General features: G+C 42.4%; 1 protein-coding gene across 3 annotated transcripts in view; it reads left to right on the top strand.

Moving 5' to 3' along the window:
- Positions 1 to 9,389: 9,389 nt before the first annotated feature.
- The window catches only part of PTPN2 (protein tyrosine phosphatase non-receptor type 2), a 58,808-nt gene continuing 42,079 nt past the window's right edge, over positions 9,390 to 26,118 (top strand). Inside the window, exons 1-2 of one of the 3 annotated variants that reach the window (XM_067548167.1) lie at positions 9,390 to 9,557; positions 18,713 to 18,803. In XM_067548167.1, coding sequence (XP_067404268.1) covers positions 9,519 to 9,557; positions 18,713 to 18,803 — 130 coding nt within the window. In that variant the 5' untranslated portion in view covers positions 9,390 to 9,518. Of the gene's footprint in view, positions 9,558 to 9,588; positions 9,882 to 18,712; positions 18,804 to 26,118 lie in introns of those variants that run through there. The other 2 variants (XM_067548159.1, XM_067548175.1) reach the window with 2 other exon arrangements.

Below are 26,118 nucleotides of genomic sequence, written 5' to 3'. Positions count from 1 at the left end.
TTTAGAAAGGTGGGTGCAGACATCAAAAGACAAGATGATCAAAACATGGGTAAGTGCTGGTGGTTGGTAGGAGAGGTGAGGAACAGTTGCGTTTCTGACCTGTTGTGTAAAATAAGCCAGCATGATTTAGTGATTTAGCCCCTAAGTGTCGTCCCCCCATGTGTTGTGAAGGGCCAACCCAGCCACCCTCCCCAGGCCAGGGGGTGAGGCCGCCCCATCCAAGCTGGCGCCTGGCTGCGGGGCTACCACTGCAGTGGGAGAGGCGGGCGCCGCACGGCAGGTAAGTGTGGGGAGAAGGGATGCGGCAGAGCCAAGCCTACATTTGCGCCTCCCTCCCTGTGTTTCACACCCCCTTCTGCAGGTACACACCTTCCCTCCCCTGGGGCAGTTGGGGGGTGGCACCAGGACCCCTCCTGCCCTGTGCAAAGGGGGGGGGGGGAGTGAGGCCAAGGGGGCGCAAACATAGGTTTGGGCGCCAGAGACCCTCCATACGCCACTGCTAATGAGAGCTACACTGCAAGAATGACCCTTCAAAGAAGACATCAGCCTGTTTTGCAGAAGCATAACCATCACATGCGATTGAAGACACTTAACTTTCTTCCAAGCATATGTAAAACTCTGGAGGTTAATTTACAGTAGGTTAAGTAAAAAGAATAAAATATGTGAAAGCCAGTAAAGTTGGTCATACTTGGTGTTTCCAATGCTGTAATTTAAAAAATTATTAATATTCTTTGTTTGGATGGTTTAATAAAAGCACAGACATTTGAAACACAAAGTGATTTTACTTTATAATGATACAACCAAAAAAGTGATATGATATCCATGCCCTCATCTATGACCATCCAGTCATCACTAAGCAGAAATAAAATATTATGTCCTTCCTTAAAATATGTGTATGGACATTTATACCATGACATTTCAATTATTTATTGGTTCTTTCAAACATTTAGTTGGTTAGTCATTTTCTGTAAGTAACATTAATGCTGTTTATAAGTTCAGTAATTCACAGTAATGTTCCTGAAATGGTTATTTTTGTTTGCTTTTTGATGAAACATGACTTTCTTTTTCCGTACTCTGTTGATTATAAAGAATAATAGTTCATTTTTTAACAGAAGAATTGTTTCCAGTCATACAGAGTGAGTCATCTGTCAAATAATCCATTATTTTACAGTATGCATGATTCAGTGATACAATCAAGGTTTAAAATCTCAAAGAACTAATGATTAATTTCTGTCAGTTTTAAAATATAATTAACTGCTTTAGCCAAGAATATCAATATAATATATTTTTAAAGACTGATGGCCAGATTCTCAGCCCATTGAATCTATGGAGATAGGCCAATTTACATCAGAGGAGGATCTGGCCCTGAAATTAAAAAATAGAAAGATCCAAGTTAATGAATTGTTAAACAGAACTGGACTCATAACTAACCTACTTGTACCTCCAGTTGCAATTAAAAATGGCCCTTTTACCGAAACATTAGTTAATTCAGATGGTATTTGTGATGCACACACTAGGACCAATGGGATTTTGATGCTGGGAACACACCTCAGCACGGATAGAAAATGATCATACTGCCTAAGCAGTAATAAATTGATCAGTTTAAAATTGATGATAAAATCATTTCAGATTGTTCTGAACCTTATACCATGCCCACTTCTCTTCCAGTTCCCATATTTTAGGACATGAATATAAAATGAAGGTTAAAAGATAGGAAACAAAGGGTAGGAATAAATGGTCAGTTCTCAAAGGGGAGAAAGTTAAATAGTAGGGTCCCCAAAAGATCTGTACTGAGACCAGTGCTGTTCAACATATTCATAAATTATCTGGAAAAGAGGATAAACAGAGAGGTGGCAAAATCTGCAGAGAATATAAAATTTGCTTACGATAAGTCCAAAGCTGATTGAGAAGAGTTACAAAGGGATCTCACAAAAATGGGTGACTGGGCAACAAAATGGCAGATGAAATTCATTGTTGGTAAGTGCAAAATAATGCATACTGGAAAACAATTTTAAATATACATACGTATTACAAAATGATGGGGTCTAAATTAGCTGTTAGCACTCAAGAAAGAGGTCTTAGAGTCATCGTGAATAATTCTCTAAAAGCATCTGCTCAGTATGCAGCAGCAGTCAAAAAAAGCTAACAGAATGTTAGGAACCATTAGAAAAGGGATAGATAAGACAGAAAATATCATAATGTCACTATATAAATCCATGGTACGCCCACACCTTGAATGCTGTGTGTAGTTCTGTTTGCCTCATCTCAAAAAAGATGTATTAGAACTGAAAGAAGTACAGAGAAGGGCAACAGAAATGATTAGGGATATGGAACAGCTTCTATCTGAGGAGAGATTAAAAAGACTAAGACTGAGGCTGTCCAGCTTAGAAAAGAGATGATATGTTATGTTGGAGGCGTAGTGTGGCCTGAGTTGCTTGACCACTGGTGAGTTGCCTAACCCTCAGCAGCCTGACCACTTTTTAAATTTGGCAGAGACCAATAGATTGCTGAGTAACTTTGTAGCATATTAGTTTCTGCACACCACAGCAAATCATAATTAATGTGGGTTTGATAAAACACAGCACATAGCTTGTTAGTTTGCAGCTGCACATAGATAAAGATGGACAAGGACAGGAGTTTATTTATTTTATGTTAAGAGCTGATGTTTCCCACTGTCTGGGACGAGTTTTCTCACTGCCTCTCCGACTACCACATGTTGTTTTGCTCCAATTTATCATGGTGAGAATATGAATATTAGTTATTACTAACAATGAAGGATAGAGAAAGTGAAGGACATAAGAATGTCACCTAAGTTAAGTGAATGAATGGTTATTGTGTAAAAAAGTGTATAAAAAGCCACCGCCCAAACAAGGAAGCATGCTTCATTGTTACCTGATTCCACAGGATATGCCGCTGGCCTGATCATCTGGCGGGGCTCCTGAAGACAGCCGTTCCTGTATACAGCCTCTGGAGTGAGCACATAACTCCTTGGGTCTAGTGAGTATGGATATGTCATAGTTCATTTTTTACTTCGTATTGAACTAACTATCTAAGAAATCTTTGCACATTAAATCTTATTGATCTGCAAATTGGGTGTACTGAATCTCACTGGTAACTTACTCTGATCATAGCGAGTGCCCTGCAACATGATAGAGGTCTATAAAATCAAGAATAGTGTGGAGAAAGTGAATAGGGAAATGTTATTTACCTCTTCAAATAAGAACCAGGGGACAAGATGACAGGGGATGGATCACTTGATAAGTGCCCTGTTCTGTATTCCCTCTGAAGCATCTGGCACAGGCCATTGTCCGAAGACAGAGTACTGGGCTAGATAGACCATTGGTCCGAACCAGTATGGCCCTTTTTATGTACTATACAGATGTGTGATATCTCCTTTGATCTTACTGAAAGTTTTTCCATGTGTGTGTCAGGGAAGGGTTGGTATTTCAGTATTGCCAACCTCAAAAATTCAAAACTCATGAGGTCAAAACCCCCAAATAAAGAGATTTTTTTTAAATTAACGATTTTGGGGCCAAATTATACTGTGTGTTTTCATTGTTGGGCTCCCCCTGAGTGTGTGTGATACAATTACTGTTGCCAACTTGCCAAAGTGATTTTGGGCCCCATTGCAGGAACTCTTGTTGGATGCCTAATGGTATGGAGCTTCCAGCTTCTCTCCAAACACCAGCATTAATTCTTTGTTCCCCACCACACATCTGCCTTTTTATAATAAACCTTTAGTTTTAGTTACTAAAGGATTGGCTGGCAGCGTGGTTGTAGCCGGGAGGGGTGGTTCCCTTCTGAGAGGGACCCAGAGGGAGAACCAAATCCACCCTGGCTGCTAGAGCCCAGAAGGGGATCACCTGGCCGGAAGCAGGGAGGCGGGGCCAGCCCTTTAAAACCCCGGCCTGCAAGCTCAGTCAGGGAGGGATGGCTGAGGGAGAAGGATGCCTTTTCCTAGAGGCCCCATGCTAGAACCAGGCCTGAGGCCTATGCTAAGGGGAAGCAGCCAGTCTTAACTCCAGACTGGGGACTGGCAGAGAACCCACCCGAGTCACCCGCTGCCTGGGAGCTGGAGGGGAGCCCACCCGAGTCACCCGCTGCCTGGGAGCCAGAGGAAGACAGACCTGAGCAATACAGAGCTTGGGACCCAGAGAATCTACCAGCCCTACCTGCAGCCTGGGGGCTGGAGGAGCTCCCCTCCGAGGAGGAACCCATGGAGTTGCCGGAGCTGCTGCCGGTGGATGAGGAGGCTCTGATGGGACTACCCCACCCCGGTGACCCGGAGGAATCAGGTACCTGTGGGTATGGGGAGGAAGAAGCCCAGGGACAGCCCGAAACAGGGGCTGAGTATGGGGCAACCCGGTTGGTGTGTTGTGGCCAGAGCCCCACCAACGCAGCGGCAGGCGCCTCTGCCACTGCTAGGGCCCTGGGCTGGGACGCAGTGGAGACAGGTGGGCCTGCGTCCCCCTTCCCAAGCCACCCCGGGAGAACCTTACCACCCCAGATATTAGACTGCTTTTTGTGTTGCCAGCCCCGCCTACGGGCCGGCCACTAGGCTGACTGCTGGCTCACCTGCCCAGCCTAGGGCCGGGGCGAAAGACTGTTGGTGACCTCCCGGCAGGGGAGAGCCAGGAAGACTGGTCCCCCTCTAGGGAGGATTCAGAGGGGAACCCCCGACGCTGTCCCCAGAAGGGCACATTCACAGTGGTATTTTGGGTAAAATCTAAACTTGAATTGGTACTGTGGCTGACCCTTTGGGGTCAGGAGAAACCTTTTTGGTAAAGAGCATAGAGTTTTAAATAACTGATCTCTTTACTGGATCTAGTGGCTGATTGTGAGCCAGAGACTGAAATGCAGTAAAGGGGGCTGTGTATATTTTTGTTTTAGCTTCTTGATAACCAGTGTGGGGAATCAAAAGCATTGTTTGTGGCTGGTTGGGAAGTCTGACTTCAGTGTCACCCACCAGTGTTGGGAGAATCTGCTCTCCTTTTACAGCCTGCCCTGACCCTGGCATTTTCAGGTGGCTACCCTAGGCACGGATGGGTCACAGCTACTTGTGATGCTGGTGGTCTGGCACTAGCTGGTACATGACCTTCCTCTTTTTCAGGCTGATTATGAAACCAGAGCATTTTAAAGGCATAAGCAAAGCAATCCACAGGGGGCTGTTTTAAATAGCTGTTCAATTTACCTTGGTGCAGGCACTGAGTCACCGTAGATTGACACCCCCCCATCCAATCTGAACTGGATGCGTACACCTCAGTCAAAGTCCTGGAATGCGAACAAGAGCATGGCTGAAAAGACAATGGAAATGAGGATAGAAGCCATTACGCATTCTTTTCTGGTGCCATTGATGACAGGGAAGGTTTCTGATGAGTCACCACATTCCATCACCCTGGGCATTATGCCACTGTGAAATGAGCAGATGACAGCAATCATCTTCTCTGGGCAACCAACTTTACTGATGCTAATTCCAGCAAAAGACCCAAAACGTAAATCTGGAGGAACATGCACATACTCGATTCCATAACAGTACTATGGTTAATTGTTATACCAACATCATTGTACAAACACTCCTTAAAGATACACCATTTTCAGCTTCACTCTTAGAGCACCAGTCACCAGGTATTTACATCTGCTCTGAAACAACACTGCACAGTATCTAGAACAATCCGCTGGGCATCCAAAACACCACTAAACTCAGAGCTGCTGTGGATACCTTCTTCAGTTCTCAGACAAACTTCTTGATCACTATGAGCTATGGCATTTACTGGCTTGAATCTCCCTGCAAAGGACAGCTCATTTCTCCAGGTACAGCTACCCCTTTGGCTACCCAAAGCTGAAACAGACACAAAATAAAGTGAAATCATCATCATGGCGAGATAACACAAATCTGACAAAACAACCACAACTTCACAGACTCGGGTGCTGGGGCCATACACCAGAGGAGATAAAAACAGAAAAATTCAATTGCCTCACATAGGTTTCATTACATTCAAAGTCTAAATACCTCTGCAGAATTAAACAATCAATCAAAAACCCAGCTGAGATGGAGATAGCAATTTCCTGCCATATCCTTGGGAGACCCTACTGAATTAAGTTTAAGCATCTTTGGGGTTCATTATCTTAAATTCATTGGTTATGTATAATTGTGGGCTAGGATTATATTTAGCATCTCAAGAGGGGAGATGACACAGATGAAACTTAGGGATTCAACAGACTATATTGAACAATGTGCCAGACAAGAAGAGATTTTGGAACAAAAAGTGTTAAATATTTTCCTGGGAAGTATCTTGGGGAAAGTGAATGCAAATTCCCCAATCCCGGTTATGCAAGACCCCAGCCTTTTGTAGCTACAGCCTGAGGAGTGAGCTTTTGTCTGCTAATCATGTGTTATATGAGGCAAAGATCAAGTGCCCAAGCTGTATAAAGGAGAGACTGAACTATTCATGATGGTTCTGGTTCTGAATCTGAGACAGTTATGATTTTGTAACCAGAGGGGAAACCTACTTGTGTATTTTGAAGGACTGACACCTATCAAAGCCTGAGATTGGAGTTGGGATGATTTCTCTTAAGTTTTTTAGTGTGCATGTAGGTTCTCTGATTGTTTTCTCTCTAATGCTTCCCCTTATAAATAAATGTGCTTGCTCATAAGGAGCTGTGTGATAACTTATAATGCTGGCAATTACGCTGTTCAAAGCCTGTGGAGAGAAAGCAAAGTGCAGATGCTGGCTGTTTAGGCTGTCTGGCTTGCTGGGATATCACAGTATAGGCAGGGAACTATACAGCCTAGAAAATCCTGGCCACAAGGGAGACCTGGGTCTTTGCCCAAGAGACTGATGGCTGAAAAGCCAGGAGCTTAGAGCAGGTGATCTTGAGGGATCATAGAGAGAGAATAAAGGTGCAGTGCCCTGAACTGCAACACTGACTACTGGACACTTCAGTTGAGGAGGTAAGGGGAGAGGAAAGGAGGGTTGTAATTAAAGCTAAAGTGGGAAAAATGACATGAAATCAAACACTACATTTTATTCTGTGATGGAACTGAGGGGGAAGCTACAATAAAATAATCCACTATAACACGATACACAGTGAGCCCAGAAAGCAACACGTTGATGAAATGGAAGACAATCTGTGAAGAGTCAAGAGGTCATGGGCCTGGCTGGAGAGAGGCAGCCAGCGTAGAGAGGCTGAGTAGGGGCAGGACAAATTGTCCGGTGGTGGTAGTGGAGCCAGACACAATTTTGGGGGGATGGCTTATCAGAGCAAAGGGGCCTGGCTGGTGGGTGGGGCAGGTGGACAAACAGGGGGACAAAAGTCATATCTGTGGGGGAGGAACTGGCTGGAACTTGGGCAATGGGTCTGGCTGGGTGGGGAATGGCTGGAGTAGAGGCAAGGGACTTAGGTGCAGAGGAACAGGATGGAGTGCAGGTGAGGGTCAAACATGTAGGGTGTGGGGTGGCTGCACTGGCAATGCAAGAGACTCAGCTGGGGTGCTGACCAGAATTAGGGTGAAGACGCTGCTTGGGAGTCGGGGACTTGACAAGGTTTATCCCTTGGCTTACACAAGAAAGTGTGGGACCCTCTAAGCTGTTGCCTGTAATATGTGTATGCAGCAGCAGAGGGTGCAAGAGAGCAAGAAATTTTTTTCAGACTGCTAATGTTCTCATGGCTCAAAGGAGGGCTAGTAGGCAATGGTAGTGGGACTATAAATTGCAGGGGATAGTTGAGAAGTAGACTGTAAGGATCCATTAAGTTAGAACCTAGGTCTGCAAAACTTGGGACAGCTGACATCCCCCCACTGCCAGCAGGAGACCATACACTGTGATACACAGCTATATCCAGGGGGCACTGTGGAGATTAAGTGCCACAGGAAGTACTGCCTAAAGGCTCCAGAGTGCAGCACCCTGTGGCTTTCTGATGGGCCCATTTAACTCTGGCTAGTGGTCCTAGAAATTTGCTTTCTGATCTCCAGTCGGACTCTCTCTCTTGCCTCCTGATTGCAGCCTGGTAACTATCTCTGGTCTCTGACCCCAGCCTGATTCTGACCCTTGCCTCTTGATCTTGGCTCACTAGATTACTCTGATCCCTGCTCACTGAGTACTGCTTTGTGGATACATCAGCACAGCTGTGGGCCTAGGTCACATTATCTACACCCCAGTCCCTTACACTGACAGACACGCCAGTCTCCTTACATGAGTTTACACTTTCTGCAAATCTATATGGATGGAACAAAAATGTCTATATGTAGTGAAATAAACCATTTCTGTGTTTTATCTTCCTGACTTCTCAGCAACCTTCCTCTTCACAAAAATTTAAAGCATGACCTTGATCATCATTGCACAATAACAAAATTAATGGGGAATGGGGGAGGAGGACCAGTTAGGAAGCACATAGAATTCTTTATGTCTACCGTCAGTTACTCTTCAACTGCAAATTCACAGATAATTACTGCTGCCTAAATGAACAATGTCTCCCACAAGTAACATTTCTTTCTGCTCAAAAAAATAGGAAATTGACCAATAAAAAACATAGTTGAGGCAGAGTAAAGGTTGCCCTGTGCTATCTTCTGCCTTTCCAGAACATTAAGTTCAGCAACACCTAAACCTTGGAAATAGTTTAGGTAGTCAAATTTCAACTTCTGAAAATCAGGGAATACAGAGTTAAGGTAGGCACCAGCATAACCTTTGCTTTAGCCCCCTGGAACCGATAATAGCCACTGGAAATTATGCTGCATGCACTCCAGCTGTAATAAATGTAGCTGTATTGAATGATGAAGGGATTAGTTGGAGCAGCTTGGCAAGAGCTGATTGTGACATAAGGTGATCTGGGAGTCCTGCCTCACTTAGAGTCTGAAACCCACTCCCTGCCCCTTCAGCAGGTGTTGCCCGATCTAAGGAAAGCTGTGCACGTGTACTTTGAGGTATTTGCCTCATTTCAGGGCTGACTTTTGAAGATTGTCAGTTCAGTACCTGTGCACAGGCGTGATCTTGGCATCAGGACTGACTATCAGCACCGAGGTGAGAGCGATCTGCGGGTGCAATGACGGGAAAGGGAAAAGACAGCGTCAGAGCGAGGGCACTGTGTGCGTAAAAGTGAGGTGGTGTTGCTGTGCACTGGGCTCAGCGTCTGTGGTCAGGGCAGCTCACTCCAACAGCTCTCAGCCTCAGAAGTGGTGTTTGACTCTGTGCCAGTGGCCTCCGCTTCCCGGAGAAAGGTGGGGGGCGGGACGCGCGCTGCCAACAAGGGATGCACGTGTGTCCAAGCCGTGCCGGGCAGAGTTAAGGTGACGCTGGCGCGCACCGTTGCGCGGCACGCTCCGGTGTCCTTGCGCAAGGTTCTCCTCGCGCAAGCCAGTCAGCCACACACGTCACAGGACTCCGGCTCTGTCCGAGCCCAGCGGTAAGCCCCGCGCGGGCCGGAGAGGGGGGTGGGGCTCTGGCCCTACCGCGGCAGCAGCCTCCTCCGGGGTCGCTCTCCCCCATTCAGTGGAGAGCCCGCCCCCTCCTGAGCGCTCCCCCATGACGCCAGGCCCAGAACGGACCGTGACGTCAGCCCAGGTGCTTTCCCTGGGGCGGGGTTTCGACGGCCGGGGCTAGGCGGAGGCTCGCGCTGGTCGGGGGGAGGGCGCGCGCATGCGCCCGTGTGACGGCGGCGGTCGGACTGCCTGCGAGCGAGCCGCGGTCTCGGAGAGTGAGGCAGGCAAAGACGGAGCGTGCGGTGGGCTAGGGCTTGCGCTCGCCCTGCCGTAGCGGGCCGGCGGGAGGTTATGAGCCTGTCGGACTGCAGCGGCCACCCTCGCTCCGGCCGCCGCCATGTCAGCCCCCATAGAGCAGGAGTTCCAGGAAATCGACACCGCTAACAACTGGCAGGCTCGCTACCTTGTGAGTGAACGAGGGACGCCCTGTCAGGGACGCGGCGGGGAGGGGTAGGGAGAGAGAAGCGGTTCCAGCCGGCACGCGCGGCTCGTGTCCCGTACGGGGAAGCGGAAGTCGTTGGGGCCGGCGAGGGCCACCACGGCTCTGCCGCTTGATTCCTTCAGGCACGCGCAGCTGCAAGCCAGCCTGGCTGGCTCCTGCGCATGCTCGGAGAAAGGGGCGGGGAGGGGGAGGACGAGGAGGGAGAAACGGCGTGCGGCCTGGAAGTGCGCATGCTCCACTCGGGGAGGTGAGGGGAGACGGCACAGGGCTGGGGGGAGCAAATGTGCGCCAAGTACTGGGGGGGGTTGGTTGGACGAGGAGCGTGTTGGGTGAAGTGCGCATGCTCCAGCAGGGTAAGAGCAGAATTGTACCGCGCACGCGCAGTTCGTTTTCAATTCGCCTCACCGGCGTCTCCCTGTGCCTGGATAGTTGGTCTCGCCCTGGGTGTCAGTCTGCAGGTGTGTTGAGCGATGTGGCATACGCCCCAGGGAGCGGAGGGCTGTGGATGGCAGCGGTACCTCTGCAGTGGTGATGGTGGCAACTGCTGCTGGGGCATCTAAGTTCCTTGGTTTAGAGCAGGAGTGGCCAGACTGGCTGGTGAGCTGTACCTGGCTCTGTTACAGCTAAAGTATGGCTCGTGGAGCCTCCTATGCGCCCATATTCTCCACCTACCGGACTGGGGTGGGGAGTGAGCTTCTGCCCTGCAGCAGGGTGGTGGGGGTAGAGGATTCAGTCCAGCAGGGAGAGGAGCGTTAGGTGGTCACTAAGTTTGGCCACTCCTGGTTTAGAGTGTATTTAGGCAACGTTAATTGCTTGGAAAGATTTAATGGCACCCCCACTTCACATGTTGTCATGTTACTAGAATTTGCATGCTGTGCAGTAACTGCCTTTAATGTCCTGGGGTCACTTGAATCAGAGCAAAACTAGTGATTAATAATCCTTTGCAGTCAGATGCTTTGAGTTAAAGTTCTATAAAATAGCTTGACAAATATTACTAAACTAGCTTGCATAGCATCTCACAAAGCTATTAGATATTAGGCCAGTTTTACAAATGAAGAAGCAGCAGCACAAAGTGAATGTGACTTGCCTAAGAATCCATAGAAGTCCCTGGAAAGTTGGGACTAAAAAGCTGCTGACTTTGTCGCATTAGGATGTGTGTTTATTCTGTTAAACTGAAATTTTAATGTATTTTAATCTTTATTTTTTTAAATATATATGCAAAAAGGTACAGGATCTTAAACAGTGAAATAATATCAAGATTTGAATTTAGCAGGGCATAAGTTTTTAAGCAAAATTTCACAGATGGCAAAAATGTACCAATAGTAGTTCTGTAATCAATATTGCCCACCAGTAGTAGCAAAATATATGCAGAATATCACATGGTGTATGTCCAAAGAGTATAAGTTATCTTTTATAAATCATCTTAATTTTATTAAAATAAACCTGATGGAATAAAATCACATTGAAGTGTAAATAGCAAGAGCTCTCGAAGGCTTTTCAGTTAGTTAGAACATAAGAACGAACATATTGGGTCAGACCAATGGTCCATCTAGCCCAAGATCTTGTCTTCCAACAGTAGCCAAAGCCAGGTGCTTTAGAGGGAATGAATAGAACAGGTAATCATCAAGTCATCCATTCCCTGTCATCCAGTCCCACCTTCTGGCAAACAGAGGTTAGGGACACTTCAGAGCATGGTTTTGCTTCCCTACCCATCTTGGCTAATAGCCATCGGTGGACCTATCCTCCATTAACTTACCTAGCTCTTTTTTGTACCCTGTTATAGTCTTGGCCTTCACACCATCCTCTGGCAAAGAGTTCCACAGGTTGACTGCGTTGTGTAAAGAAATATTTCCTTTTGTTCATTTTACATCTTCTGCCTGTTCATTTCGTTTGGTGACCCCTAGTTCTTGTGGTATGAAAAGGGGTAAATAACCCTTTCTTATTTACTTTCTCCATACCAATCATGATTTTATAGACCTTTATCACATCTCTTTAGTCGTCTCCTTTCCAAGCTGACAAGTTCCAGTCTTATTAATCTCTTCTCATATGGAAGCTGTTCCATAACCTTAATCATTTTTGTGCCCTTTTTTGTACCTTTTCCAATTCCAATGTATCTTTTTTGAGATGCGGTGAACAAATCTGTACACAGTATTCAAAATGTGGGTACCATGGATTTATACAGATATGTATCTGTAATATATATATATATTTTCTGTCTTATTATTTATCTCTTTCCTAATTCCCAGCATTTTGTTAGATTTTTTGACTGCCGCTGAACGTCGAGTGGATGTTTTCAGGGAACTATCCACAATGACTCCAAGATCACTTTCTTGAGTAGTAACAGCTAATTTAGACCCCATTGTTTTATATGCATAGTTGGGATTGTTTTCCAAAGTGCATTACTTTGCATTGAACAGCACTAAATTTCATCTGCCATTTTGTTGCCCAGTCACCCAGTTTTGTGAGACCCCTTTGTAACTGTTAGTTAAGTCCAAAGCAGACTGCAATCTTGAGTAGTTTTGTATCATCTGCGAATTTTGACACCTCACTGTTTACCCTTTTTTCCAGATCATTTATGAATAAGTTGAGTAGTATTGGTCCCAGTACAGACCACCTAGGGGACACCACTATTTACCTTTTTCCATTCTGAAAACTGACCATTTATTCCTACCCTTTGCTTCCTATCTTTTAACCAGTTACTGATCCAGGAGAGGATTTTCCCTCTCATCCCATGACCTCTTATTTTGCTTAAGAGCCTTTGGTGAGGGACCTTGTCAAAGGCTTTCTGAAAATCTAAGTACACTATATCCACTGGATCACCCTTGTCCACATGCTTGTTGTTAACCCCCTCAAAGAATTCTAGTAGATGGGTGAGGCATGATTTCCCTTTACAAAAAGCATGTTGACTCTTTCCCAACAAATCGTATTCATCTATCTGTCTTATAATTCTGTTCTTTACTATAGTTTCAACCAATTTGCTTGGTACGGAAGTTAGATTTACTGGCCTGTAATTTCTCAGATCACCTCTGGAGTCTTTTTTAAAAATTGGTGCCACATTAGCTATCCTTCAGTCATCTTGTACAAAAGCTGATTTAAATGATAGGTTACATACTATAGTTAGTAGTTCTACAATTTCACATGTGAGTTCCTTCAGAACTCTTGGGTGAATATCATCTGGTCCCGGTGACCTATTACTGTTTAATTTATCAATTTGTTCCAAAACCTCTTCCAATGACACCTCAATCTGAGTCAGTTCCTCGGATCTGTCACCTAAAAGAATGGCTCAGGTTTGGGACTCTCCCTCACATCCTCAGCTGTGAAGACTATGCAAAGAATTCATTCAGTTTCTCCGTAATAGCCTTATCTTCCTTGAGTGCTTCCTTGATCATCCCAATAGCCTTATCTTCCTTGAGTGCTTCCTTGATCATCCCATGGCCCCACTGGTTGTTTAGCAGGTTCTTGCTTCTGACATGCTTCAAAAAATTTGCTGTTTCTTTTTGAGTCTTTGGCTGGGTGTTCTCCATATTCTTTTTTGGCCTTCCTAATTATATTTTTACATTTCACTTGGTAGAGTTTATGCTTTTTTCTATTTTCCACAGTAGGATTGAACTTCTACTTCTTAAAGAATGCGTTTTTAACCTCTAACTGCTTCTTTTATTTTGTTTAGTCATGGTGGCACTTTTTTGGTCCTCTTACTATGTTTTTTAATTTGAGGGTATACATTTATATTGAGCCTCTATTATGGTGTCTTCCATAAAAAGTTAGGGATTTTTTGTTCTTAATTAGCTGTACTGTCTAACTTTAATACATGTAAATATTTTCAAATTCTGCCATTCTGGCATTGTGCACTGGGAAGTGTTTTCAGTAACCTCTTATGAGCAATTTTTCATTTATCTCTGGTCTTTAAAATGTTTTAGTTTTATGTTGTAATATCTCCGGAATTTTATTAAATCAAATCAAATCCTGTTTCTCTGGTTTTATGTGGCACAGAGGGGAAAAAGATTTTTATGTAAGTATTTCTACTTGTGTGAGTTCAGATAAAATTACTTTCACCACTGACATGTTTTACATGTGTGCTAAAGTTTTCTTACTTTTTCTACCTCCCTCCCACTCCCAAGCGCTATATAGATCAGTAATAGATACCGGGGGCTAGGGAGACTACAAGTTATGCTCAGAGAATTCCAAAGAAAAAATGTAATCGGTGAAAGAAGGTGGGATTACCTTCTTTGTATAGTGAACCCCCCAAATCCATGGACCTGTCAGTGTTTGTGGAGGAATTCCATGGATATCTTGGGAAAGCTAAGGAATTCCTTTAGAGGACTGGCTACTTTATACTACTCCCTGGGGTCCATATGGTGATGACTATCTGATTGGCATTTATCCCCACTGGTGTTTCTGGGTGCATTTGCTGGGGCATGATGCTGTATATTACACCTGTTGACTGATCATGCCCCTCCCAATTGTGGAGCCCAGTTCAAATGGAGGAACTTCTCAACTCTTCTCCAACAGATTTTGGGTCATTGTAATAGTGTTCTCCATTAGTTTAATTTCTGTGGCAGATCAGAGGGGTCGGTATGTAAACATGCATACTGAGAGAGAAGGGCTTAAAGTAAGGCTTTCTCATTTTACTTGGTAAGTGAGGTGTTTCCTTTTGGATATTTTTGTTGTTTTTAGCTCTTGTATCTCTAGTAGATTGAGCTGCTCCAAAATATATCACTAAGTTGTGTATGCAATTTTAAATGTGCACTAACCTTTTTAAGAGAGATGCTTTTTTTAAAAATAAGAATAATGGGCTATATATATTTTTATGGAAAAACTACATAAGTTATCACACAGATTCTTAATGCACAAATGTTTAATTTGTTTTGTTGAAGTATCATTACACATAAAGGGACAATAATATTCCTATTTAACGTGATCCAAGTTGATTTTAGATTATAGTTCCATAGATGTTCTCTCTGATTATGCCTGTTTTAAGGAATAACAGTGAAGACAATATGGAGAGATTTGAGGAGGGGTGGGAGTTTTTACAATGAGGATGGTGCAGAAGGTAGAGTTTTTTCTGCAGTATTTTTGATAGATGGAAGATGCGGAGATTGTAATAGTTGAGGCAAAAATAGTCAAGATCTCTGCAGTGTCTTTGATGCTGGAGAGAAAAAAGAGGGAGAGTATTTTTTTTTAATTATGATGTAAGACGTACTGGGCAGAAATAGCAGCAGCATTGATGTGAAGGAAGGAGAGAAGACTTGATAACAGGTGCTATTGTAAAGTAAAAAAACTTTTTTCTCTTCATACGACTTCATACTACTACAGAAAAACTACAAAAAGTCTCTTAACAGTCAGACTTGGCAGATGACTTCTACCAATGGCACTCTATCCATCTTTTTTGATTGCCTGTATTAGCCAATCTGTAGTAAAGGTGGCCTTTTGAAAACACAGTTGTGGAAGGACACACAAACAGCCTCTAATAGGTCTTGGAGTGTGTTGGGATCAGATAATTATTTTTTCAGGAGGTGGAGAAAAGTGACAGGGGAGGCAGGCTATTTAGACTTGATTCTGACCAACAGGGAGGAATTAGTTGTGAATTTGAAGGTAGAAGGCAGTTTGGGTGAAAGTGATAAATTTAATGATCCCCAAGGAGAGGGAGAAATGAGAGCAGGCAGAATAAAGACAATAGATTTTAAAAAGGCTTTAACAAATTCAGAACTGGTAGGTAAGGTCCCTGAGAAGAACATCTAAGGGAAAAAGGTCAGGATTAAAGGTATAATAGCAAACTAATCGAGAGTGAAGGAAAGATAGGAAGAATAGTAATATGGCTCTATCAGGAGCTCTTTAATCATCTAAAAATCAAAAGGAATCCTACAAAAAGTAGAAGCATGGACAAATTGCTAAGGATGAATACAAAATAATAGGGAAAGCATATAGGGACAAAATCAGAAAGGATAAGGCATGAAGTGAGTTTCACCTAGCAAGGGACATGAAAGACAGTAAGATGAACTTTTACAAAAACATGAGGAGCAAGAGAAGGATGAAGGAAAATATGGGTCCACTCTTCAGTCGGACTAAATAGTGGTATTATTTAGCAGGACTAATAACAGATATCAAGAAGGCCTGAGCAGTTGAATGCCTGTTTTGCTTCAGACTTCACTAAAAAGTTAGTTGTGACCAGACGCTTAACACAGTTAACATTAACAACAAGGTGGAAGGTACATGAGCCAGAATAGGGAAAGAACAGGTTTAACAATACTTTAGATCAGTGTTTCTCAATTAAATTTGGCCACAGAACCCTTTTGAACTTGATAAATAATTGCGGAACCCCCCAAACTCTTAACAGTATTTTTACATATGGGGCCAAAAACAATGTCGAAATAAGCAAATTATATACGAACAACTAGCTCAGTGTTTCTCAATTAAATATACATTAAATTACACTTACACTTGATACCCTCCGCCGAAAAATCCGGGACATCGTCCCTTTTTTGGCGGTGCGGAGAGCAGCTGCTCTCGGAACCCTAACAGTATTCAGGTTCCACGGAACACCAGTTGAGAAACACTGTTTTAGATAAATGTGTTCAGGTTGGGATGGCCTGCTGAAGTTCACTCTAGTGTACTTGAAGGAACTAGTTAAAGAAATTGTGGAACTGTTAACAGTTGTTAGAGAATTCATGGAGGACAAGGGAGTTCCCAGAAGACTGGAGAAGAGCAAATGTAGTACCTTTTCTTACAAAAAGGGAACAAAGGGGACCTGGGGTGTAGATCCGTTTGTAAGCACCTAGAGTATAATACCATGATAAGGAATAGCCCAGCATGGATTTCAAGGATAAATTATACCAGATCAACTTAATTTCCTTATTTGGCATAATTACTAGTTTAATGGATGGGAGGAAGCAGTAGACAAGGTATGTCTTGGTTTTAAAAAGACTCTTGACACTGTTCTCCATTATATTCTTATAAGAAAACTATGGAAATGTGGTCTAGCTGAAATTATTATTAGGTGGGTGCATAACTGGTTGAAAGGCTGTACTCAGAGTAGTTATCAATGGATCACTAGCAAACTGGGAGGATATATTTAGTGGGGTCCCACAGAGGTCTGTTCTGGGTCTGGTTATTTGTTCCACATTTTAATTAATGATTTGGATAATAGAGTGAAGAGTGTGCTTATAAAATTTTGCAGATGACATTAAGATGGGAGGGGTTGCTAGCACTTTGGAGGACAGGGTAAGAATTCAAATTGATCTTGATAAATTGGAGAATTGGTCTGAAATCAACAAGATGAAATTGAGTAAAGACAAGGGCAAGTACTACACATAGGAAAGAAATCAAATGCACAACTACAAAATGGGGAGTAATTGGCTAGGTTATAGTACGGCTGAAAAGTATCTGGAAGTTATAATGGATCATAAATTGAATATGAGCAAAAATATGATATTGCAAAAAAGCTACTTGCGTTCTGTGGTGTATTAACAGGAGTACTGTATGGATGTCGCTGGAGTTATTTGTCCCACTCTACTCAGTACTAGTGAGGTCTTAGCTGGAGTAGTGTATCCAGTTTCAGGCACCTCACTTTAAGAAAGATGCAGACAAATTGGAGAGCAACAAAAATGATAAAAAGTTTAGAAAACCTGACTTATGAGGAAAGTTTTAAACAAGTGAGCATGTTTTTTTTCTTGAAAAAAGACTATAGAGGAGACCTGATAAGTCTCCAACTATGTCAGGGATGGGGTTCAATTGTTCTTCATGTCCACTGAAGGTAGGACAAGAAGCAATGAGCTTAATCTGCAGCAAGGGAGATGTGGGTTAGTAAGCTTTTCCTAATATCTAACTTTTAAGGATAGTTAAGTACTGGAACAGGTTACCCAGGGAAGCTGTGGAATCCCCATCATTGAAGATTTTAAAGAACAGGTTAGACAAATACCTGTCAGGGATGATCTAGGTATATGTGTTCTTGCCTCCGCACAGGAGGCTGGACTGGATGGCCCCTCAAGGTCTCTTCCAGCCCTATGTTTCTGTGATTCTATATGTAGAGGCCATTGTCATTAGTTAGATTGCTAACATCTCTTGTTCATCACTTTACACAACCTATCTCCCCATTATTAGTCTGTTTAATAAAATTGTCTCTCAAAACACTCTGGAAATGTACATGTTCTAGGAACTTCTGAGAATAGACCCTCAAAATACTTCCCTTGCTGTTCTGAGGATCACGTTCCATGGCCTCTGATGGAGTTAATTGCCTTTGCTCCATTCCAAACACCCTGGATGTGATTAGCTGCGTGAGTTGGGTCAAACAAGTAGAATAGTTCCATGGTTGTTACCAGAGCCACAAATCAGGAGCTAATTCAGAGTTATCAGACTTGGTGGCTCCTGTGCCACAGCAGGGAAGACCTGTACTGGATTTCACAGGCACTTCATGGTGCAGAGGGGATCTGTACACCAGTATTAGCCCTAAAAAAGCCCATTTTGGCATGGGAGACACCACGTGAGGCCATCTGCAAAAAGCAGAGCTGTGCCAAATCCCTCATCTTTCCTTGTTTCATGCTATGTGAAATACTCACCAAATTGTGCCTATGCTGTCTGTGCAGTGTTAGCTGACTAGACAAGTGTAAGAAGCTGATACTTCTAAATGTCCGTAGTCAATGGTCAATTTAAATGCAAGGTGAAAATGAAGTCCAGAGCAAAGGTGAACACTTTATGTGAAAATATTTAATTGGCTTGACGAGTCTCTTTCGCTGTGTAAAATAAACTCCTCAATTTACTCATTGAGTAACATTATTAAACTGTATTTTTGTCATTTTAAGGAAATTCGGCATAAATCCAATGACTATCCTCATAGAGTTGCAAAATATCCAGAAAACAGAAATCGAAATAGATACAGAGATGTCAGCCCATGTAAGTATATTTCCTTTAATGAACTGGCTTGTGTGCTAAAATGTATATCTAAGGAGAGTATAAACCAGTGGCTGTTGCAATGCACTGTTACACTGATTGATGAAAAAAGGGATGGTAGTTACAAACACTGTGTACAAGTATATAAATGTTTGTGAGCAACAATTTCCATCTTGTTTTGCATTCGTACTTATTTTTCTAAATATAAGTTGTTTTCATTCATTGCTATAATTTATTATTAATCATGTTTAATACACTAGTGCCTAAGGACCAACCAAGAACGGGGGCCCATTGTGCTATGCACTGTACAAACACAGAGTGGTCCCTGCCCCCAAAGAGCTTAACATCTAAATAGACAAGACTGGCGGAGTGTGGGGGAAAGGGTAGAAAGGACAAGAAGGGGGCTGGTCTACATTAGAGAGTTTTGTTGACAAAAGAGTGGGGGTGTACAGACTAAAATTCTCCTCCCATTGATGTAACTCCCCTGCTATGCCGACCTAATGAAACCACCTCAACGAGAGTTTTAGGGTTTGTCTGCGTAGTTAGGGTGACCAGACTCTCAGCTCCCCCCACTGCCCGTCTTAGGTCGGTTGAAGTGCTTCTGGTGAGGACGCACTCCACTGACCCAAGGAGAATAGTGTGCATATCAGCTGCTGCATTACTGCAGTGACTGTAATTTGACCTATGTTAGGTTAACTTATTTTTCTAGTGTGGACAAGGCCAGAGTAAACAATGTACTATGGGGAAATCTTATGTTAGTGCCATGGAGGGGTGGGAGGAGTGCATAGGAGGGGGTAGTTAAAGGGAAAGGGATTGAGGGGAAAAGGGCAGGAGAGAAAAGTGGTGATGAAGAGACTGTTTGGCTGGTCCAATGCCTCCTGATCAGCACAGGATGGAAAAGGTCCAGTCAAATGTAAAATCTATTTTCAATGTCTAGAGATCCCTGATCTGGCTTCTTCTACTCTTACTTGCTGGAGAGTCTGTCTGTCTGGTTTTCCTCAAAGTTAGGTCACATGGTGAGGGGATAAGAGGGTGCAAGGCAAGGCACAGCACCATCTGGTGCTAAGAAAGTCAGGATGCTATCTCCTGCAGAGTTTTGGGTCCAAGGCAATGCTGGGGGAAAGGTGAACCTGGCTGGGCCCCCATTTTACCCCCTCACCCGAATACAGAAGTCCCTGCTTTGGCTGCTTCCTCTTTCATTGGCTGAAATCTCTGGGCTACTTCTTCATTCCAATTTTGAGGATGCACTATACCTATTTATTTAAATATTTATGGAGTTTGTAAAGGTAAGTTACAGATTCATAATTTTTGCACTTTTTATTAATTTAGAAAATGGTGAATGACATTTCATATTTACTAGATGATTCATTTTGTTACTTGTGAATTGTCAAACTGCATTTGGATGGACGTTGGAATTAAATTAAAATGCACAAAAACAGCAGTTTAAAAATTGTTTTATTAGTTAAATAAAACTACCTTAGCACTGCTGAATAATAAGAAAAAAATAAATTTATCAGTACATGTTTTCCATTTAAAACTGATTTATTAAACAAAGGAAATCTGATCTGTAGATAGTGAATTGAACTGATTGTTTCTGGTCACAATGTCCTTCAAGACTTTTAGCCCTAGTAGATCTCATCCTCTCCCACCTAGTTTTTATTCATAGATTGGAAGAGAGAAATTAATTGGGGTTTTTTTCTGCTTTTCCAACTCCTAGTTGATTTCTCAATGTTGAATGAACTAGTCCATTGAACTGAACTAGTTGAATAAACTGAACTGTAGAAGATATGATCTTTGCCCCTGCAGAAGAGGCTACTGCAGTCAAAAGCTGGTTTTGCACTTCAGCAAACTCTGGTTCCGGGTACTTGGCCAGTGACTTCCACCAGTTCAGTGGCTTGACTTTCTTTAAAACTTTGGCAGCCAGCACACACTGTTTGAATATTAGTTTAGTATTTAATTTAAATAATTTTAATAGAGTATGCTAAGTTTAGGACTTAACCTAGATTCAGATTTTCAAATTTAATTTTAAGTAGTTTTATTCTTATTTGATTTAAATCTTATTTTTTTTCCTCTGTATTTATCCATTCTATGTGAGACACTTACCAAAATAAGAAATGCTGTGTTGCTTGCTAAGATATGTTTAGGGAATTTCCACTGATAACTTTTGGTGTTGAACTTTTTGAATTAGTGTTGATCAGTCTTTTTTTAACATTTAAAATACATGTTTTAATCTGTCAGCATTAGTGTCCTTAAATTTACTCATTTATTTATTGTATTTTTAAGGGGTTTTTTTTATACTTAAGGGTTTGGCATTACATCTCTTCCAAAGAACTTATAGCTGAAATAGCTCTAACTTTCTCCATGCCATATCACATAAAGTGCTCGTGTCTTATGTTTATCTGCTTTATAAAAATGATACTGATGGTTTTTGATGCTCCTGTTCTCTTTTGGGTATAAACTGTGACTTTTACCAACTCCTTTTGTATTGGAGTTTTATGGACTTCATTCAATATTATCTGTTTTAGGAATATTTGAGAATTTCTTAAGAGGGGAAAGATTATCAAAACTTATTACATAATTAGAGTCAGCTATCATAACACTTGTTCAGAAAGAACAAGACAAACCTTAGTGTCTTTGGAAATCCAGGTCTAGAGGCTCTTTAAATATTATAGGTAAATAAATAGGTTAATAGTTTGTGGCCCTCATTTAATGTTAGGTTTCTCAGAGTGGAAAAGAAGACTCAAAAGGCACTGTGGTCTGGTTATTAGAGCACAAGCCTGCAGATCTAGACACCCGTGTTCTATTTCCAGTTCTGCCATTTATCCAAAGCCACAGAGTGAATAAGTCACTTGGGCTAAAACTTCCAAAAGCGGATACTGATTTTGAAAGCTCAGTTTGAGACACCTGGGGTCTTATTTTAGAAGTACTGAGTTACCTGCATTTCCAGTTAGTGAGTGGTAACTGCAGGTGCTCAACACTTCCCAAAATTAGGCCCCCAATAACTTAGATTTAGGCACTCAAAATCAGTGGCCTCAATGGTAAATTTTGGCCATAAATATCTCTGCCTCTGTTTCTCTATGTGTAAAATTGGGGTATTTTTCTTTGTGTTTTTTCATCCAGAGATTTCAAGTGCTATACAGGTGTAAAATAATAATAAAATATTAATATTTATGGAGCTAGTATCAGCTTCTATAGTTATGACCTAACACTTTCTTTATAAGCGTCTCTTTTTAGTTGCTGTACCAAACTAATTGATATCTTTAAATGTTCTATGGTTGATCTCTGTCTCATGCTGAATTTTTTTGGTAAGCGTCATCAAACAAACTTAGCCACTTGGAAGGATGAAGTGAAGAAGAATAGAGAGTTTTCTAAAGTTAATTTTTTTGTCCCATCCCTTTGAAAAGGGATGCAGCGCCTTTATGGATTGGAGCATTCATCAGAAATTTGGGTCTGAAGTCAGAGAGAGGCCTTTTCTTGTTGCTATGAAAATCCACCAAGATTTGGCCAAATTACAAGCCTTTGAAAATTATTTGGATATGCCCCATAGAGCCTGTTAGAGGCTTGCTGCTAAAATCTCTGAACATTGCATCTGCACTGAACATGCTACCAGCCCCATAGATGGTCCTGCATTCTAACTGACCAAGCTTTCTCTTGGATCTTTCTGACCTTTCATCTGCTCTGAGCATGTTCCATGTTTTACTGAACTAGAACTTCAGAGGCATGCGGCAGCAATGGCTACCCCTTTGACCTGTGCAAAGGAGTGTTGAGATAGAATCCAGAGTGAGACTGGTATTAATACTGTGGAGTTCACAAAACTTGTAACTGAGAAAGGCCTCATATACTTCCCTGAGGAGGAAGGCACCTATTGCTCCCCTTTCCCATTTTATAGATGGGATAACTAGGAGGTTGCATAAGTCCAATTCAGGTAGAATTGGTATAGCAGACTGTGGTCCGGAGGATGGAATACAACAGGCAAGACTTATGCAAAGAGAACCTTTATTGAGAAAAGGGGAACAATAACTGCGTCTAGAGACGACTCACCCAATCACCGCACTAGCACACAGCATTAGCTAGGTCTAACAGGCTCCGGTGGGCTATCAGGGACAGTCAATGTCTGGGTCATCTGAAGCCCCGTTCACTCCTGCCGCGGGAGTTTTATTAGATCCCAAGGGACATGCCTTGACCGCCCCCTTCTGGTCCCACTAGTACTGATGTGATTTGAGAGAATTATACCCTATAGGACATAACGGACACAGCCTGATATGTGACTACCCACTATCAACCCAATGGTGGATAGTAGGTTGTTTGATACATGACCGACCATTTCCTGCCATTGGGAATCAACATGGCTTCTCCCCCCCACACACACACAGTATGCCGTGGCTCACAGACCCAAGTCTCAGCCACACCATTTTTTCAGAATGAATATGCTAACTCTGTGCTTGATTGTGCTGTTTGTAGCAATTTGACCCTCCAAAGCCAGGAATAGAACTGCGAAGTTCAGAGTCCCAGCATTCCACTGCTGTGTAGTGTATAAGCTGCTGGCCATGTGTGTTGCATACCTCTATTGTAGCTGGTCCACAGAGGATAAAACTGCTACTTCTATCAGTTGCTCTTTTAACTCAAACTGTAGAGGTCTGTGCTGTGGATCTGGAAGTCTTGAGTTTAAACCCTGTTGATGACCCAGTATGGTTCTGCACAACAGATTTCAGTTTTTTAAAATTTAGTTAATTATCTGTAGAAACAAGATTAAAAGATGCAATATTAAGACCATGAAGTTCACACAAAAATGGAAATGCTAATATTAAGGTTTCTTGTGCAACCTTAGGGCCTGATCCAAAGCCCACTGGAGTTGAGGGATCTTTCCATTAACTTCAGTCATCATAACCTTAAGGTGGCCCTCTTATGTATATCCATTATGATAGTGTTCAATTACATTATCACAAAACAATTGTTCTGCAGACCCCTGGCTCATTTTGTCCACCAGGTTGATGGGAAATGACAGGATTGAGAGAAGATACTCTCTTGTCATTAAGGCATTGGACTGGAACTCCTGAGAGCTGAGTTCTATTCCTGACTTTGCCATTGACCTCCTGTATGGTGCTGGGCAAGTGTCCATCTGAAGGCCTGGCGTGTACCACTATTCCCATGGAATTCACTCTGTTGCAGAATTGTGGCCCAGAATTTGAGCTTTGATTCAAAGTATTTGTAGCTCTGATTGGTGCAAAGAAAACAGCAAATATATTGAGTGCAGACCAACCCAGTGATGGTTAGATAGCCTGCAACAGTATCTTTGAAAGTTGTGATCTTCTATAGTTGTCTGTTGAGGTCCCTTGGACTCTGATTTCATGACTGGAATTTCAACTGAGGTGCTATAGAATTCAGCATTTTTGCCACAGAATTTATTTCGTTGCAGCCAGTCATCTTATGATTTGGTTTTTTTTTTCTTCCTGTCCTGGAAGGATCCGCTTCCAGCTGTCTCTTATGATCCAGTTTTTCCAGGAGGGCATAGCTGGATTATGCGGCACAGTTCCATGGAACTAGGCGGGAGCAGGGTGCTAGAGCTGAGCTCCCAGTTGGGAGTAGGAAGAAACCTAAGTGTAGGGAGCCTGCCTGGAGAACAACACAGCATCTCAGGCCCAGAGATATGAACCTCTGCAGCCAGCTACAAGTCCTCCCTTCTTTGGCACACAGATAGGGAAGGAGGTTCTGAGCTGGGCCACCTGTACAACACTGCAGGAGCTGAGGCAGTTGGAGCCAGGCCACCTGGAGAGCATAGTGAAATAAATTGCCCTTGAAAATAACCTTTGTTGAATTTTACATGAGTAATTTCAAATATGAGGTGCGTGCGTGCGTGCGCGCGCGTGCCACCTTTGTGATGGTGATGACCACCTTTGTCAGATGGAAATAAGGGAAAACCACCTGAAAAATAAGACAATGCTTTTATTTTAAGTGATGTCTTAGGGAAACATCATTTCCCTTAGCCTAGCCTGTGTATTTCTCTCAAATGTACATTTTTACTGCCCTCATGTATACCATGCAATTATCAAACTTCAATTAATGTTTAAAATGGTACATACCAGTTTTAATAAGTTTCAATACGTTTTAAAATAAGGGATGGATAATCACATATGTGTGGGGAGGGGGGCAGGCGGAAGTTATTTCATGAGATTGGGATAAGTGAACATTTCTATGACAGTAACCCCTAAATTCCATAGCATTTAGGTCTTGCTGCTGTGGAATTTGGTCCCAAGGGGTATGCAGAATCTGATCATAACACATGTGTACAAGGACACTGAATTAAGGCTGCATGGTACTCTTAATCCTGGTACTTCCTAATGTTCCTAACGTCCTTGACTTTGCAATTTTAATATACTTCTAATTTTGTTTAAATGTAATATTGATGGTGGGGGTAATAGTTGCCTGTGCTTGTCTGATAGGTCTCTAGAAGCTAACTAACTAGTTGATTAGGGAGGCACAAGTCATTCTGAGTTGAAAATGTTATCATTTATTACTCCAAGATGAAGATCCTTAAAAAAAAGTGACTCACTTATTGGACAAGGTAGTTTCTAAGCTCTGTCTGAACTATTGAATAGCAAAGCTATGCTGTGGGGTGGTGGGAGCAAACCCAAAGATTACTAATCTCTAAAAAGACTACTGATTAGACATCAATTATAATAATCTGGGAGAACCTTCCCGCTATGTACAGTGTCAGATGAGGTTGCCATATCTAATCCATAATGCCCAGAAAACACAAATAATTAAACCAGTTAGTGGTTGCCCATAAATTAATTGCAGATTTGCCTCCAATATACATGCTAAAAAATATCAACAGCTTTTTTTGGACAAGTTCTTGACTCCCCTAAGGTGTTATAGGCCTGATGCAAGCCTGCTGATGTTAATGGCGGTCTTTCCAATGATTTCAGTGTGCTTTGTAACATGGCTAATGTGACTTGAGTTTAATAAATCACATGCGTCTTTGACAAAAAAAAGCATAAGTAAACTTCTAGACTGAAAGTAACATAGTCTATATTAACTGTTAAAACAAAAACAACAAAAATCCATGTGAATCTTCAACCACAACCTGTAACAGATATTTAAGTATCCTTTTTTATACTGTCTACAATTTCATAAATATTTTAGCTTATTTACTTTTATTAGTTTGCATCCAGTTGTGCTGAATAAATAAATAACTTATCTTTGAAAAGGCTATAAAAATAACACTAGTTTTTGCTGAGGCTAATAGAAAAAATGTACTCTGGCATTTTGATTAGTAGTACAATTACTCTAGAGTAGAGAAAGGGGCAGTTTGACTATA

The sequence above is a fragment of the Emydura macquarii genome, unplaced genomic scaffold (assembly GCF_026122565.2).
Source record: "Emydura macquarii macquarii isolate MOO-44397 ecotype Brisbane River unplaced genomic scaffold, CSIRO-AGI_Emac_v2 contig_212, whole genome shotgun sequence".
In the NCBI taxonomy this organism is placed as follows: Eukaryota; Metazoa; Chordata; order Testudines; family Chelidae; genus Emydura; species Emydura macquarii.
Note: the sequence above shows the minus strand (reverse complement) of the source record. Positions and strands in the feature narration are given on the sequence as shown.